At 49.8% G+C, this 11,082-nt stretch overlaps 1 protein-coding gene across 2 annotated transcripts; it reads right to left on the bottom strand.

Moving 5' to 3' along the window:
- Positions 1–3,684: 3,684 nt before the first annotated feature.
- Tgfb1i1 (transforming growth factor beta 1 induced transcript 1) lies at positions 3,685–9,357 on the bottom strand. 2 transcript variants are annotated; one of them, XM_046454712.2, is made up of 11 exons: positions 9,225–9,357; positions 7,860–7,975; positions 7,694–7,746; positions 7,443–7,585; positions 7,191–7,278; positions 6,969–7,074; positions 6,664–6,858; positions 5,330–5,503; positions 4,954–5,035; positions 4,528–4,676; positions 3,685–4,358 (listed from the first exon to the last, which is right to left on the bottom strand). In XM_046454712.2, exons 1-11 carry the CDS (start codon positions 9,340–9,342, stop codon positions 4,092–4,094), a joined length of 1,491 nt encoding a protein of 496 aa, XP_046310668.2. In that variant the 5' UTR covers positions 9,343–9,357; the 3' UTR covers positions 3,685–4,091. The 2 variants fall into 2 exon arrangements, with proteins under 2 accessions (XP_046310668.2, XP_058438659.1); XM_058582676.1 differs by lacking the exon at positions 7,860–7,975 and having other exon boundaries at positions 9,225–9,283.
- Positions 9,358–11,082: the final 1,725 nt, after the last annotated feature.

Genomic DNA, 11,082 nt, shown 5'->3' with positions numbered 1-11,082 from the left:
TACCAGGGATTGAACACGGGGGTGCTTTACCACTGAGCCACACCCCCAGCCCTAAAATTTTTTTGATAGGGTCTCCCTAAGTTGCTTAGGAACTTGCTAAATTGCTGAAGCTGGCTTCGAGCTAGCAATCCTCCTGCCTCAGCCTACAGAGCTGCTGGGGTTACAGACATGCACCACCATGCCAGGTGAGAGATTATTTTTAACCCAAATCTGTTAGGATCACTCCCCTGCTCAGAAATCCTCCATAGCTCCCCAAGACACTCAGGAGAAGTACAAGCTCCTTGGCTCAATTTTCCAGGTCTGCCAAGCCCTGATTCCTACCTAGCCCCATAGCTTCTCCATACCAAAACTAGAATGAAGTCACAATTTCCTTACCACTTTCTTGCCCTATCCAACCCAGACTTTCTTTTATCTTTTTTTTCCTCTTTTTATTCCTGAACTGGAAATTTTCATGCCCCTCTAACTTTGCTGTGCCTTCTGCTTAGAGCACCTCCCTGCTTCCCAAATGGCCAGCTCTTCTTCAGCCCTCAGTATCTAGTCTATGACACCTCTTGAAGAAAGACTTCCCTGATTTTTCTGATAGAGTTCTGAGCACATTGTGTGACCCTTGTACAGGTCTGTCTCCCCAACAAACTAGAGACTCCTCAAGAGCAGGAACTGATCCAATTCATCCCTGGACTCCCACTGCTCAGCATAGGACCAGATGTAAGAAAAGATGGTGATTATTTGCACATCTGCCTTTCTAGGACTGACCAGACTTGGAAGTCAGGAAATGGAGGCAGGGGACTCCTATCTGATTATGGCAACTACAATCACCCTTGCTATGGGAAACAGAGAAAAATATTTTCAGGAATATGATGAATTTGCTTAAGAAATGCTTTAATATAGTTTCCTTATAAATAAATCTCTCAGATGAGAAAAGTCTGAAACCAAAATAGGCAGGGAACTGGGAGCAAATCACACTTATTTCAAGATATGGGGAGCTGAAGAGGGAGGAATGGAGGTGGGAAGATTCACTGGGTGTAAGGAATTTGGCTGTGGATATGTACAAGGCAGCATTCCTCTGGTGAGAAAACTCCTGGAGGGTAACAGGTGCTCTGATTTGGATATTCTACGGTTTCTCCCTGGAACTAGTAAAATGACTAATACATGCTCAGTGCCTAGCTGCTATGGTAATGTCCTTTGGGAGGAGGCTCTGTACTAGAGTCTTATCAGTCTCAACCTTAATCTCAAACACTCAGCTTCTGGGAATAAAGGAACTCTCTTAGACAACACCAATGTGTCACTGCACCTAAACCTGCCCACAGAACAGTAACTTTATACAATGAGCAATATGTACTAATGACGTCAATGACCTAATATAACCTATGGAGACATATATATATATATATATATATATATATATATATATATATATATATACACATATATATGAAGCTGGCAGCTCAGAGGAGCAGCCCTTTAACTTGACCCCTGCACCTTGCTTGCCTCTCTCTCTCTCTCTCTCTCTCTCTCTCTCTCCCTCCCTCCAACTGGGGCGCCAGCTTGAGCTCCTGTCCTGGCTTCACCACTATCTGTATAGTCTTGCACAGGTCACCAGCTTTCCAGCCTGTGGCTTATCTAATATTTGATGTACACTCATCTCTTGGTATTTGTGTGGAATTGGTTTCAGGAGGCCCCTGAAGATGCTAAAAACTAGAAATAATCAACTCCCTTGGATTAAATGGCATAATATTTGCATATAACCTACTCACATCCTCCCATATACTTTAAATCACCTCTAGATTATAACACCTAATACAATGTAAACGTTGTGTAAATAGTTGTTGTACCTTATTGTTTAAGGAATAATGACATATTCCTTAAACAAGGGCCTACAAGGCCCTTCATGATGTAACATATATTTTCTCTTCCATCTCATCTCCTGCTACTCTTGGCATAGCTCACTCTAACCCAGACACACTGGCTTTCTTTCCTTTCTTCCAATATGCCAAGCTCTCTCCTACCCCCTGGCCTTTGCATTTGCTGTTTCTTCTGCCTTGAGTGCATGTTCTTAGGCTCTTTGCTTGGCTAGCATCTTCTCAATCTTCAAGTCTCAGCCTAGACATTACATTTCACAGAGGTTTTCTCCAACTCCCTGGCTCTTTCCCCACCTCCTCTTAGTTCTCTTTTTTCCCTTTTCATTCTCCCTCCTTTCCTTTCTTCCCTGTTCCTTCCTTCATTGACAAACATTTATTGAGCACTCATTATATACTAGACACCATCCCAGACACTGGAGAAACAATGGTCAGCCAAACAAACAGGTTGCCTGCTCTCAGGAGCTTTCGTTCCAGATTCAGAAACAGACAAAAACAGGTAACAAACACCTATTCACAAATGATAAGTGCTATGAGGAAGCTAGGGAGGTGCCATGAGATGGAAACTGGGGGAAGAGCTGACAGGGAAGGTCCTCTTCCTTCATTACACTTGTCACTCGTGTACTTGTTTGTCAGCTGTCTTCCCTACTACATTTTAGTTCCCTGAGGAGAAGGAGCCACATCTGCTAGGTTACCCATTTTCCCTCACCCCCACCCAAGTCTGGCCCAGTAAGGACTCAGTAAAAATTTGGTGGATTAATGAATCAAGACTGGAGATGGCCAGTTTGGGCATCCTCAAGAGAGCGAGGTAGTTGACACTAGAGAATGGACAGCATTCCCCAGGGAGGACATGTGGTAGGGAAAAAGCAGAACTGGGAAGAACCAGGAAGACTTGGAAAAGAAAAGATCTGAATATCTGTCAGAGGCCAGCATGTATTCCTAGGGGTCTAGGTGCTCTCCCTAAGGAACTGCAGGATCCAAGGTAAAGGTTCTAAGAAAGACTCATAAAGGTCTCTGGGATTTGGGGACTTCCATGGAGTCAGAACTCCTCCAGACCTGAAAACCCCTGATCCCACCCTTTTCTGCTCTGACTTATCTCAGGCATCACTTCCTCCAGGAAGCCCTCATTAACTCCTGCTCTAATTTAGAAGCCTCCTTCCATCTCCAACAGCCTCCAGTGCTTCCCCCAGTCACTCTCCTGGCCACACCACGTGTTATCCATCTCTTCCACCAGCCTGGGAAGCTCTGCCTAGGCATGACTTATCTCTGTGTACTCAGCACCACCCAGCATGCCTGATGGAGTTACTGATGAACCAGCAGGGAAAGTAAATAATGAGTCTGAACGTGCTAACTTCCCTGCCATGTCTACATGACACCTACAGGGGGTAGAACATATGGGGGTGGGGGGAGTTAATACTAGTAAGAGGCAAAGAGCACAGATCCAAACGGTGGATATAACTTGGCACTTATGGAAGGAGCACAATCTCTCAGGTTACTTTAAGGGGATAAAAATCTGGAAACCAAAGAACAGCAATTTCCTTATTTCAAGGATAGAGGAAGCTGAGGAAAGGAGGAATGAGGGCAGGAAGATTCAATAGGGCCCCAGGCTGCTGTCCTGGTTCTGCCACTATCTGTACAATCCTGCGCAGGTGGCTGCCCTTTTCAGCCTGGGGCTCAACTGATAATTTGAAATTCCCAAGTTAAGATCTGAGGCTGTAGTTCCTGCTCTGGCCACAGGGTTGCGGCCTAGAACTTAACTCCCGACCGAGCCGCACAAGCGGCGGGGACTTTGATGGCAAGGTTCTTCGGCGCAGAGACACAGCACCAATGAGACGTGGAATGTGTATTTATGTACGTAGAAAAAAGTGCACAGAATGGTGAGGGAGCGGGAAGCAGGGATGTCCTGATCTGGCCTCTGACTGGTCAGAATTGCAAGGACGCTTCCTCCAGTCAGGGGACTGTTTCAAGGGTGGGAATAGAGTGAAGGACTCACTCGGGATCTCTCTTGAGCCTAAGATCCTCTTGAGGCGTGTGGGTTAGGATGGGTGGGGCCTTTTCTGAACTTGGCCACCGGGGGACGTAGTGTACTTTAGGGACGGCTCTCTTAAGCAGGTGGGGCTACAAAGATCGGGAGTTGGGAACAGCCATAAGTTCAGAAAGCAAGACCTTGGGGTCTGGAGGACTCGCTCTTTTTCTTTGCGGGAGCATGGCCTCACGAACGGGGAGCTCTGCGGATCAGCCGAAGAGCTTAAGGAAGCAGGGCTGGCAGTAAGGCTTGCCGGCGCGCTCCTGGAAGGAGCCCTTGGTGAGGGGGCGCAGGCAGAAGGTGCAAGTGAAGTGATCCGGGTGGAAGCGGCGGCCCAGGGCCGAGACGCAGCGGCCAGTCACTGGGAGGCCACACGTGGCGCACAGCGAGCCGCGCCGCGCATGGAAATGGTTTTCGCATAGCGGACGGCCCTCGTGCTCGAAAAAGCTGCCTCCCGAGAAGGGCGCGAAGCATTCCTGGGGAAGGAAGGCCGCGAAAGAATGAGTCAGCAGCCAAAGCCCGGACCTGATAACTAGTACTGGAATAATTCACCCGTGACCCCTGCTAAGCCTCGCCCCGCCCCGGGCTCCTAGTCCTGCCTCCCGCTGACCCTTCCCTGCAAAGTCGGGTCCCACATCACCGCACCCTGCAGACGAAGCAGTCAGGGTGCCAGAGCGCGCTGAGCGCTGAAATGTAGTTATCCAGAATGGGGCCTTGGCAGCCCTGGCAGCGCGGCGCGAACAGCTGCAGGAAGTCCCGGCGGCAGTAAGGGCGGCCCTCACGCTCGTGGAAACCTAGGAGCGAGAATCGAATGGAATGAAAAAAAAAAACATGGTGCGGTCAGGACTGAAGACCTGTAAAGATCTGAGACTGCAGCACCAGCAGAGGGGCAGTGAGAGTGAGTGGTAGGGACTCAGGGATGGGTCTGGCGAGAGCAGAATGGGAGGGGATGGGATGAGAACCCGTGTGAGAGAGGATAGGGCCAGGAGAAAAGTAATGGTCCTCAGAAGTCCGGGAGGGACAAGATAGCCAGTGAATCTAGGGCTGTTAAGGTGGGTGCGCAGCTCTCACCCTCATCTCCGAAGGGCTCCCCGCAGCTGACGCAGCAGAAATGCTCTGGATGCCAATGGGTGCCCAAGGCGGTAACCATCTTCTACGGGGAAGGAAAGGGAACACTCAGCGAGGCCCTCGGTCCCTTTTCCCCTCCTGCTCCCGCCTGGAACCTGGGTGACTGGGCTGAGGAATTAGTCTAACGGGCATAAGATCTAACACGGAACTCTAGAGAGTCAAAGAGAGAAAGCCAAGTCCAAGGGGCCACGGAGGTTGTGGAGTGATAGAGTTGCGGTGGAGGTGCAGATGGGTAGGTGGAACCAATCAGGGCGACACCCACCTCACAGGTGCTCTAGATGAGACAAATATGCAATCTAAAGGGCCAGGCGGGGCTTACGTGTCGGATAGGTTGGTTGCAGAAGCCACATCGTGGAGAGAAGCGCTCGAAGTAGCACTCGGGGCAGAAGGGGGCTCCATCTTTCTCGAAGAAACTGCTACCTCCCAGGGTGGTGGAGCAGCCACCGCAAACGAAGTGCTCCGGGTGCCAGGCGCGGCCCAGGGCTGTCACCACCTGAGATTGGGCGAGAGGTCTGGGACCGAGTGGCCCTAAGACTGCCATATGCCCATTGAGCACTGGGCACTTTACAAGGCACTTTTCAAGTCTTATCTCTGAAAGACTAGGATGAAAAAATCTAACGTTCAAGGTCCTGCAACCTGTAATTGATGGAGATTCAACTCAGTTCTTCCAACTTTGCCCCAGGATTGACTTATCCACAAGGTATGCCAGGCACAGTGCATACAGCCCACAATACTTTTAGGGGCCCATGGAAGGTTTTAATTTCTTTCAAAATCAGAAAAACAAAAAATGAACTAAAAGAAAAGTATTTAAGGGGCCGAGGTTGTGGCTCAGCAGTAGAGTGCTGGCCTAGCATGTGCAGGGCCCTGGGTTCCATCCTCAGTACCACATAAAAATAAACAAAATAAAGATATTTGTCCATCTACAACAAATATATATATATATATATATATATATATATAAATAATTATTTCATATATAATGTCAATATTTTCATCTTTATACCAACACAGCAGCACAGGCATGATTTCTTTAAATAGCCAAAGGGACCCATAAAGATGAAAATGCCTAGAGCCCATGAAAGTCAATGCCACCCAACTTTGCTGAGACTGGCAATTCTGGGATAGGAATCAAGCACATTATCAGGAGACTCTAAGTCAACCAGTGGGCACAGCTGTTGTTAGCCACATCTGCTCAGTCCATAAGCCAAGAATCAGAGCTCCCAAACCAGACCAGACTCTAAAGGGGAAAAGAAAGTCTATGGGTGCCTGAGAGATGCTGGATAAAGCAGTGAGCCTTTTGTGAGATGGGGATTTGAAAGGAGCTAGCACAGTTTCTGGCAGACAGTAAGACCACAATTGTAACTAGATTGGAATTCTCTACCACTTATATGCTGTGTGAGTCAGAGATTCAGTTCACCCACAGAACATAAATAGTGGGCTAGGAGTATAGCACAGTGGTAGAGTACATGCTTAGCATGTGCAAGGCCCTGGGTTCAATCCCCAGCACCAAAAAAAAATCAGAAAAATAAAAATTATAAACAAATAATATCCCCTTTACAATGTTATTTATTTAAAGGGAACAACCCTGAGCCTGATTCTCAATAAGGATGGGTCTGTGGATATTTATCTCCTTTCTCACAGGAATCCACTTACCTGCCCAGCAATAGGTTTACTGCAGGAACCACAGAGACCCTTGGCCTGGGTGGGAACACCACGGCGGCTGAGGTCAGACTGGAGCAGCCCTAGCATGGTGTCCAGGCTGCCCTTGTTAGTTGGCTCTGGAGGGGATGGGGAACCTTCATTAGTGGAGCTCACCACTGGTGGCTGGGTTGGCCCAGAGGCTGGAAGCTGCAGTAGGGAGGACATAAGAGTTGAGTCACCAAGGCAGTAGATGTGGAAGGGTCTAAAATAGGTCAAGGAGTCAAAGTTCACACTAGCCCACACCTGGCCTGACTCACATGGTTCTGGACACGGAAGTCAGAGAGTGAGGCCATCAGTCTATCCAGCTCCAGAGTGGCCGAGGTGGCTGAAGGCTTTGGGAGAACAGGTGATGGGCTGGGAGGACTGCAAAATCATATTTGGTGTCATCTCAGAGCCTCCCAGAGAAATTTCCCTCTAATAACTCAAACATCCAAGACCCGTCACTTCTCTCCCAGCTCTCCCAACTATGCCAAACTCACAGGCTGGGTCTTTTCTTGTCTTCAGATTGTTCCTCCTTCTGTTCCCCTGCAGTCACCTTGCTAGATGGGAACTGAGACATTATTTCATCTGGAGAGATAAGAGATAAGTAGTGGGCATGGGGCCATGTTCAAGCCACCCTCCCATTCAAAGGTTTGTGTCCCTTTAACTGGACATTTAGAAAGTCTGTGCCCCTTAGTCTCTACCCTGCCCTGCCCCCATCCCATCAAAGTCTGTTTCAGTAACCCTGGTACCTGTGATGTTGAATTGGGTGGCATTAAGTTCCTGAAGCAAACGGTCTAGCTCACAGAGTCCAGTGCCCAGGACACCACTGGAAGAAGAGAATGGAGGGGCCACAGGGGCCGCAGGCTTTGGCGATCGAGGCTTGCATACCGTGCTGAGAAACAGGGTAGGAGCTTGAGTTTAGGAGTGGGTAATCCAAGCCTCCTCACCTGAGCCTCAAGTGGCTTCCCCTTCTCAGTGCCCTATTTCCTAGGACCCTCACCTGTATAGATGGTCCTTGTCCCCAGAGGCTCCTGAAGATTCCCCAGACCCTGTCTACAGAGAGAAGAGACACCATGTGTGGAATGACAGGTCTGTGCTTTGCCCCACACATGCTCAAATTCTCCTAGGCGAGAGTGGCTGCCCCAGACCCCCATATCTTATCTCACCTGCGGCTGGTGGCCATAGGGTGGGGGAGGTGTGAGTGGCTCTGGGGGCCGCTCTTTTGGAGCCCCTGACCTTGGCATGTGTGAGGTGGTGGTCTCCAGGTCAGAGAGCAGGGCATCTGCAGGGAGAGGCCCTCAGGGTGAGAGATTAAGGAGTTAAGGTTAAGGGCAGAGACAGGGCCTTAATTGATTAGAGGATAATAGTTCCAAGTAGGCATTATTTGGAAAGGGCAGAAGCCAATATTAAGAACAGAGATCAAAACGCATAAACATGGGGCCAGACCAAGGCAGAGAAGTGGAAGGGTAGCAAGGAGTATTTATGAGCAGACATCCAGACTAGCTAACCCAGAGTCCAGCACAAACCCAGCCACCTGCTTCATTTACTCTCCACATCTTTCCCAATGCAGTCAAAATTGACTCTACTCGAGCCAAATCTGGATCCACTTTAAATTGCTCAATTGGCTGTTTGCCTGGCACCCAACTTCCGGATACTTACTAATTCCTCCTTCTATCTAAACAGGCCCCCGCCCAGCCTGGTCCGCTTCCCAGCCCCACAGAGTCCCACCCTAAACTCCTCATTGGTGAATTTTCTGGGACCAGCTTTCTGATTCCCTTCTTCTCCCAGGTACCAATACCAGTTCCCTCTACTGAGGAGCAGCCTCTACTGCAGGGTGCCTGAACATCTTGTCTCACATGGAAGACACAGCCTTTCTGCCCCAGTTCAGCAAAGAGAGGACAAGATACCTGGGTCCTTCTTCTTGCCCCCAAACATCCCACACTAGATCCAGGTGCCTTGAACCCTTTCCCTTCCAGAATCTAGAAGCCCCTGCCCCGTCACTCTTCCTCTCTGGACATCTTAGTGGAACCCTTTACTTTTCTGTAGCATCTTGGCACTCCTCAATTATTATTCTCTATCCTGCCCCAAGGACTTGACCTTTACCATACTTAGGAGCCCTTAACTCTTTCCTTCCCAAAATCCTGGCGCAGGCCCGCTGGTCACTTTTATTTCCAAAATTGATGTCACACACCTCTCCGGTTTCCTTTCCCAGTCCCTGGAACCTAAGGCTCCTTTAACCCCTCCCTTCCCAGAGTCTCTTAGTCCAGGCGCTGCACTTCCCTGACCATCCAAAGTCAGAACTGAAGGAGCCGAGCGAAGGCAAAGGGAGGGAGCGGCCAGCCCAGGAAAGGCAGGAAGGGAGAGGCAGGAAGGGGGACGTGGAGTGGAGTCGGAAAGGAGTCTCGAGCAGACAGAGAAAGAAGCAGGAGTGAGAAGACAGGGATGGGGAGATGTGCGGACTGCAAGGGTGGGGAAGCGTTTTCAAGGCAGTGGTGAGAAGCTGGGGACCCCGGGTTCCGGGCCCCACTCACCCAGATCCTCCATGGCGGGGCGCGGGCAGGCGGCGCGGGGCGAGCAGGGCGGGGGCCGTGTCCGGTGGGGGCGGGGGGCGGGGGGACGTCCGGGAGCTGAAAGCCGGGCCGTGACCATGTAAGGAAGCTGGGACCCGTTGGGATGGGGATGGGGGGAGTGACGATGAACCGGGGAACCCGGGGTGGGGGCGTGGACGAAAAGGGAGCACCGGGGCCCACCCAAACCCAGCCCGCTGGTCTGCCGCGGAGACGGCCACACCCCGGGACTGGCCTAAACTGAACAGAGAGCCCAGGGCGGCCAGAGCCAGAGCCCGAAGTGGCTCTTCCAGATCAGGCTGTAGAGCTCCTGTCTAATGAAACTCATAACCACAGACTACTCCCAGCCCAAAGCCAGTATTAAGTCCTAGACAGAGGCCCCTCCACCCAGGGCATTCCTGAGAGGCTTGTCAGCTGACAGAATTTTTGAGCTGGGGACAGGAGTGCTGTTCTAAGGATCTGTCAGATCCCAGATTCAGAGACCTTCCCTTGGAGACCCTGACAGACAATCAAATACAGAGACTCCAAGAGGTATACATTACTAGACCCCCCCCCAAAAAAAAAAAATATCAGAGACAGAGGACACCGAACCCAACTAGACTCTAAGGTAGAAACCTGGAAAATGATATACAAATGAACAAGGAAAATGAAACCCAGGCCCAAGCCCCAAACAGACTCAGCACTCCCAGTCAGTCTGCAAGACTAAGCCCTTCCCCAACCCTGAGGTGCCCCAGGCTATTCCAAAGTAGCCCCTTCCCAAGATTCTGATGAAAGAGAAGAAAGCAAGACAGAGACTCCAGCCCCAAACTAACCAAAAGCTTTCCCCTGACCAACACCCTGAGAACTCAAGGTAGAAAAGTGACACTCAGGGCTGCTCGCCTGGCATGTGAGCGGCCTGGGTTCGATCCTCAGCACCACATACAAACAAAGATGTTGTGTCCGCCGAGAACTAAAAAATAAATATTAAGAAATTTTCTCTCTCTCTCTCTTAAAAAAAAAAAAAAAGTAACACTCAGAGATGGACAAGGACAGCTGTCCTGCAGCCACTCTGGTAGATAGACCTGAGAACTGAACTGTGGGTCTTAACCCAGGAGCAAGTCAGAAGCTGGGAAACTTTTTTAAAAAAAGTACTGATGCCCAGGGCAGCCCTCCAGTCCAATTCTATCCGAAAGGGCACAGGCATCATATTTTTTAAAAAAGCTCTCTGCACAGCCTGACAACCAGAGACCTAGACTAATATCCAAAGAGGCAACAGCATATGCCAAACTTAGTTTCCCCAAAGCAGACCCAGGCAGGCCCAATCCAGAATTCTCCTGAGAGTCAGGCTGTCAAGTAATCAAGGATCTGGAAGTCAGATGATAGAGACCTTGGAGACCAAAGCAATGTAAGTCCTTCCCTCACCTGAATGCAAGCACAAGGCTGTGGCTCTCTCTGGACATGATTAAAACAGTACCTTGAAATATATGGAACACAGCAGGCCTTCCCTCACCCAGAAAGCATTAAGAAACTTGGTCCAGGAGACAAAAATGGACTCTGAGACTAAGGGCCCAACAGAAAAAAGTGATGCCAAGGCATTAAACTCTACTTCACAGCATTCTTTCAGCCCTGACCAAGTTATGTGTCCAGGTGGTTGACTCTAAGCAATGAGATCTTTCCCATGGGGCCCAAAAACCACATCCCAGGGAGGAAACTGGCAACTCCACCCTATTTCAGGGCACCAGGAACCACTAGAAAGTTACTTATAAACTTCTACATGCTTGGGTGGCCTGTATCAAGACAGAGAGATCTAGACAAGACCATGCTTGGTGTGTGAAGGGGTGGG

Source organism: Marmota monax, unplaced genomic scaffold, assembly GCF_021218885.2.
Source record: "Marmota monax isolate L192 unplaced genomic scaffold, Marmota_monax_Labrador192_F-V1.1 WCK01_AAM20220418_F8-fsc00086, whole genome shotgun sequence".
Lineage (NCBI taxonomy): Eukaryota > Metazoa > Chordata > Mammalia > Rodentia > Sciuridae > Marmota > Marmota monax.
The sequence above is the reverse complement of the archived record's forward strand: the minus strand, read 5'-3'. Positions and strand labels throughout refer to the sequence as shown.

Excerpts from the sequence above, each read along its gene's own strand:
- Tgfb1i1 (XM_046454712.2), bottom strand. The coding sequence starts at position 9,342 with ATGGTCACGGCCCGGCTTTCAGCTCCCGGACGTCCCCCCGCCCCCCGC. Across the intron at positions 7,976-9,224 it reads CCCCGCCATGGAGGATCTGG|ATGCCCTGCTCTCTGACCTG; the intron begins GTGAGTGGGGCC and ends CTCTCCCTGCAG. Across the intron at positions 7,075-7,190 it reads GACAAGAAAAGACCCAGCCT|TCCTCCCAGCCCATCACCTG; the intron begins GTGAGTTTGGCA and ends ATGATTTTGCAG.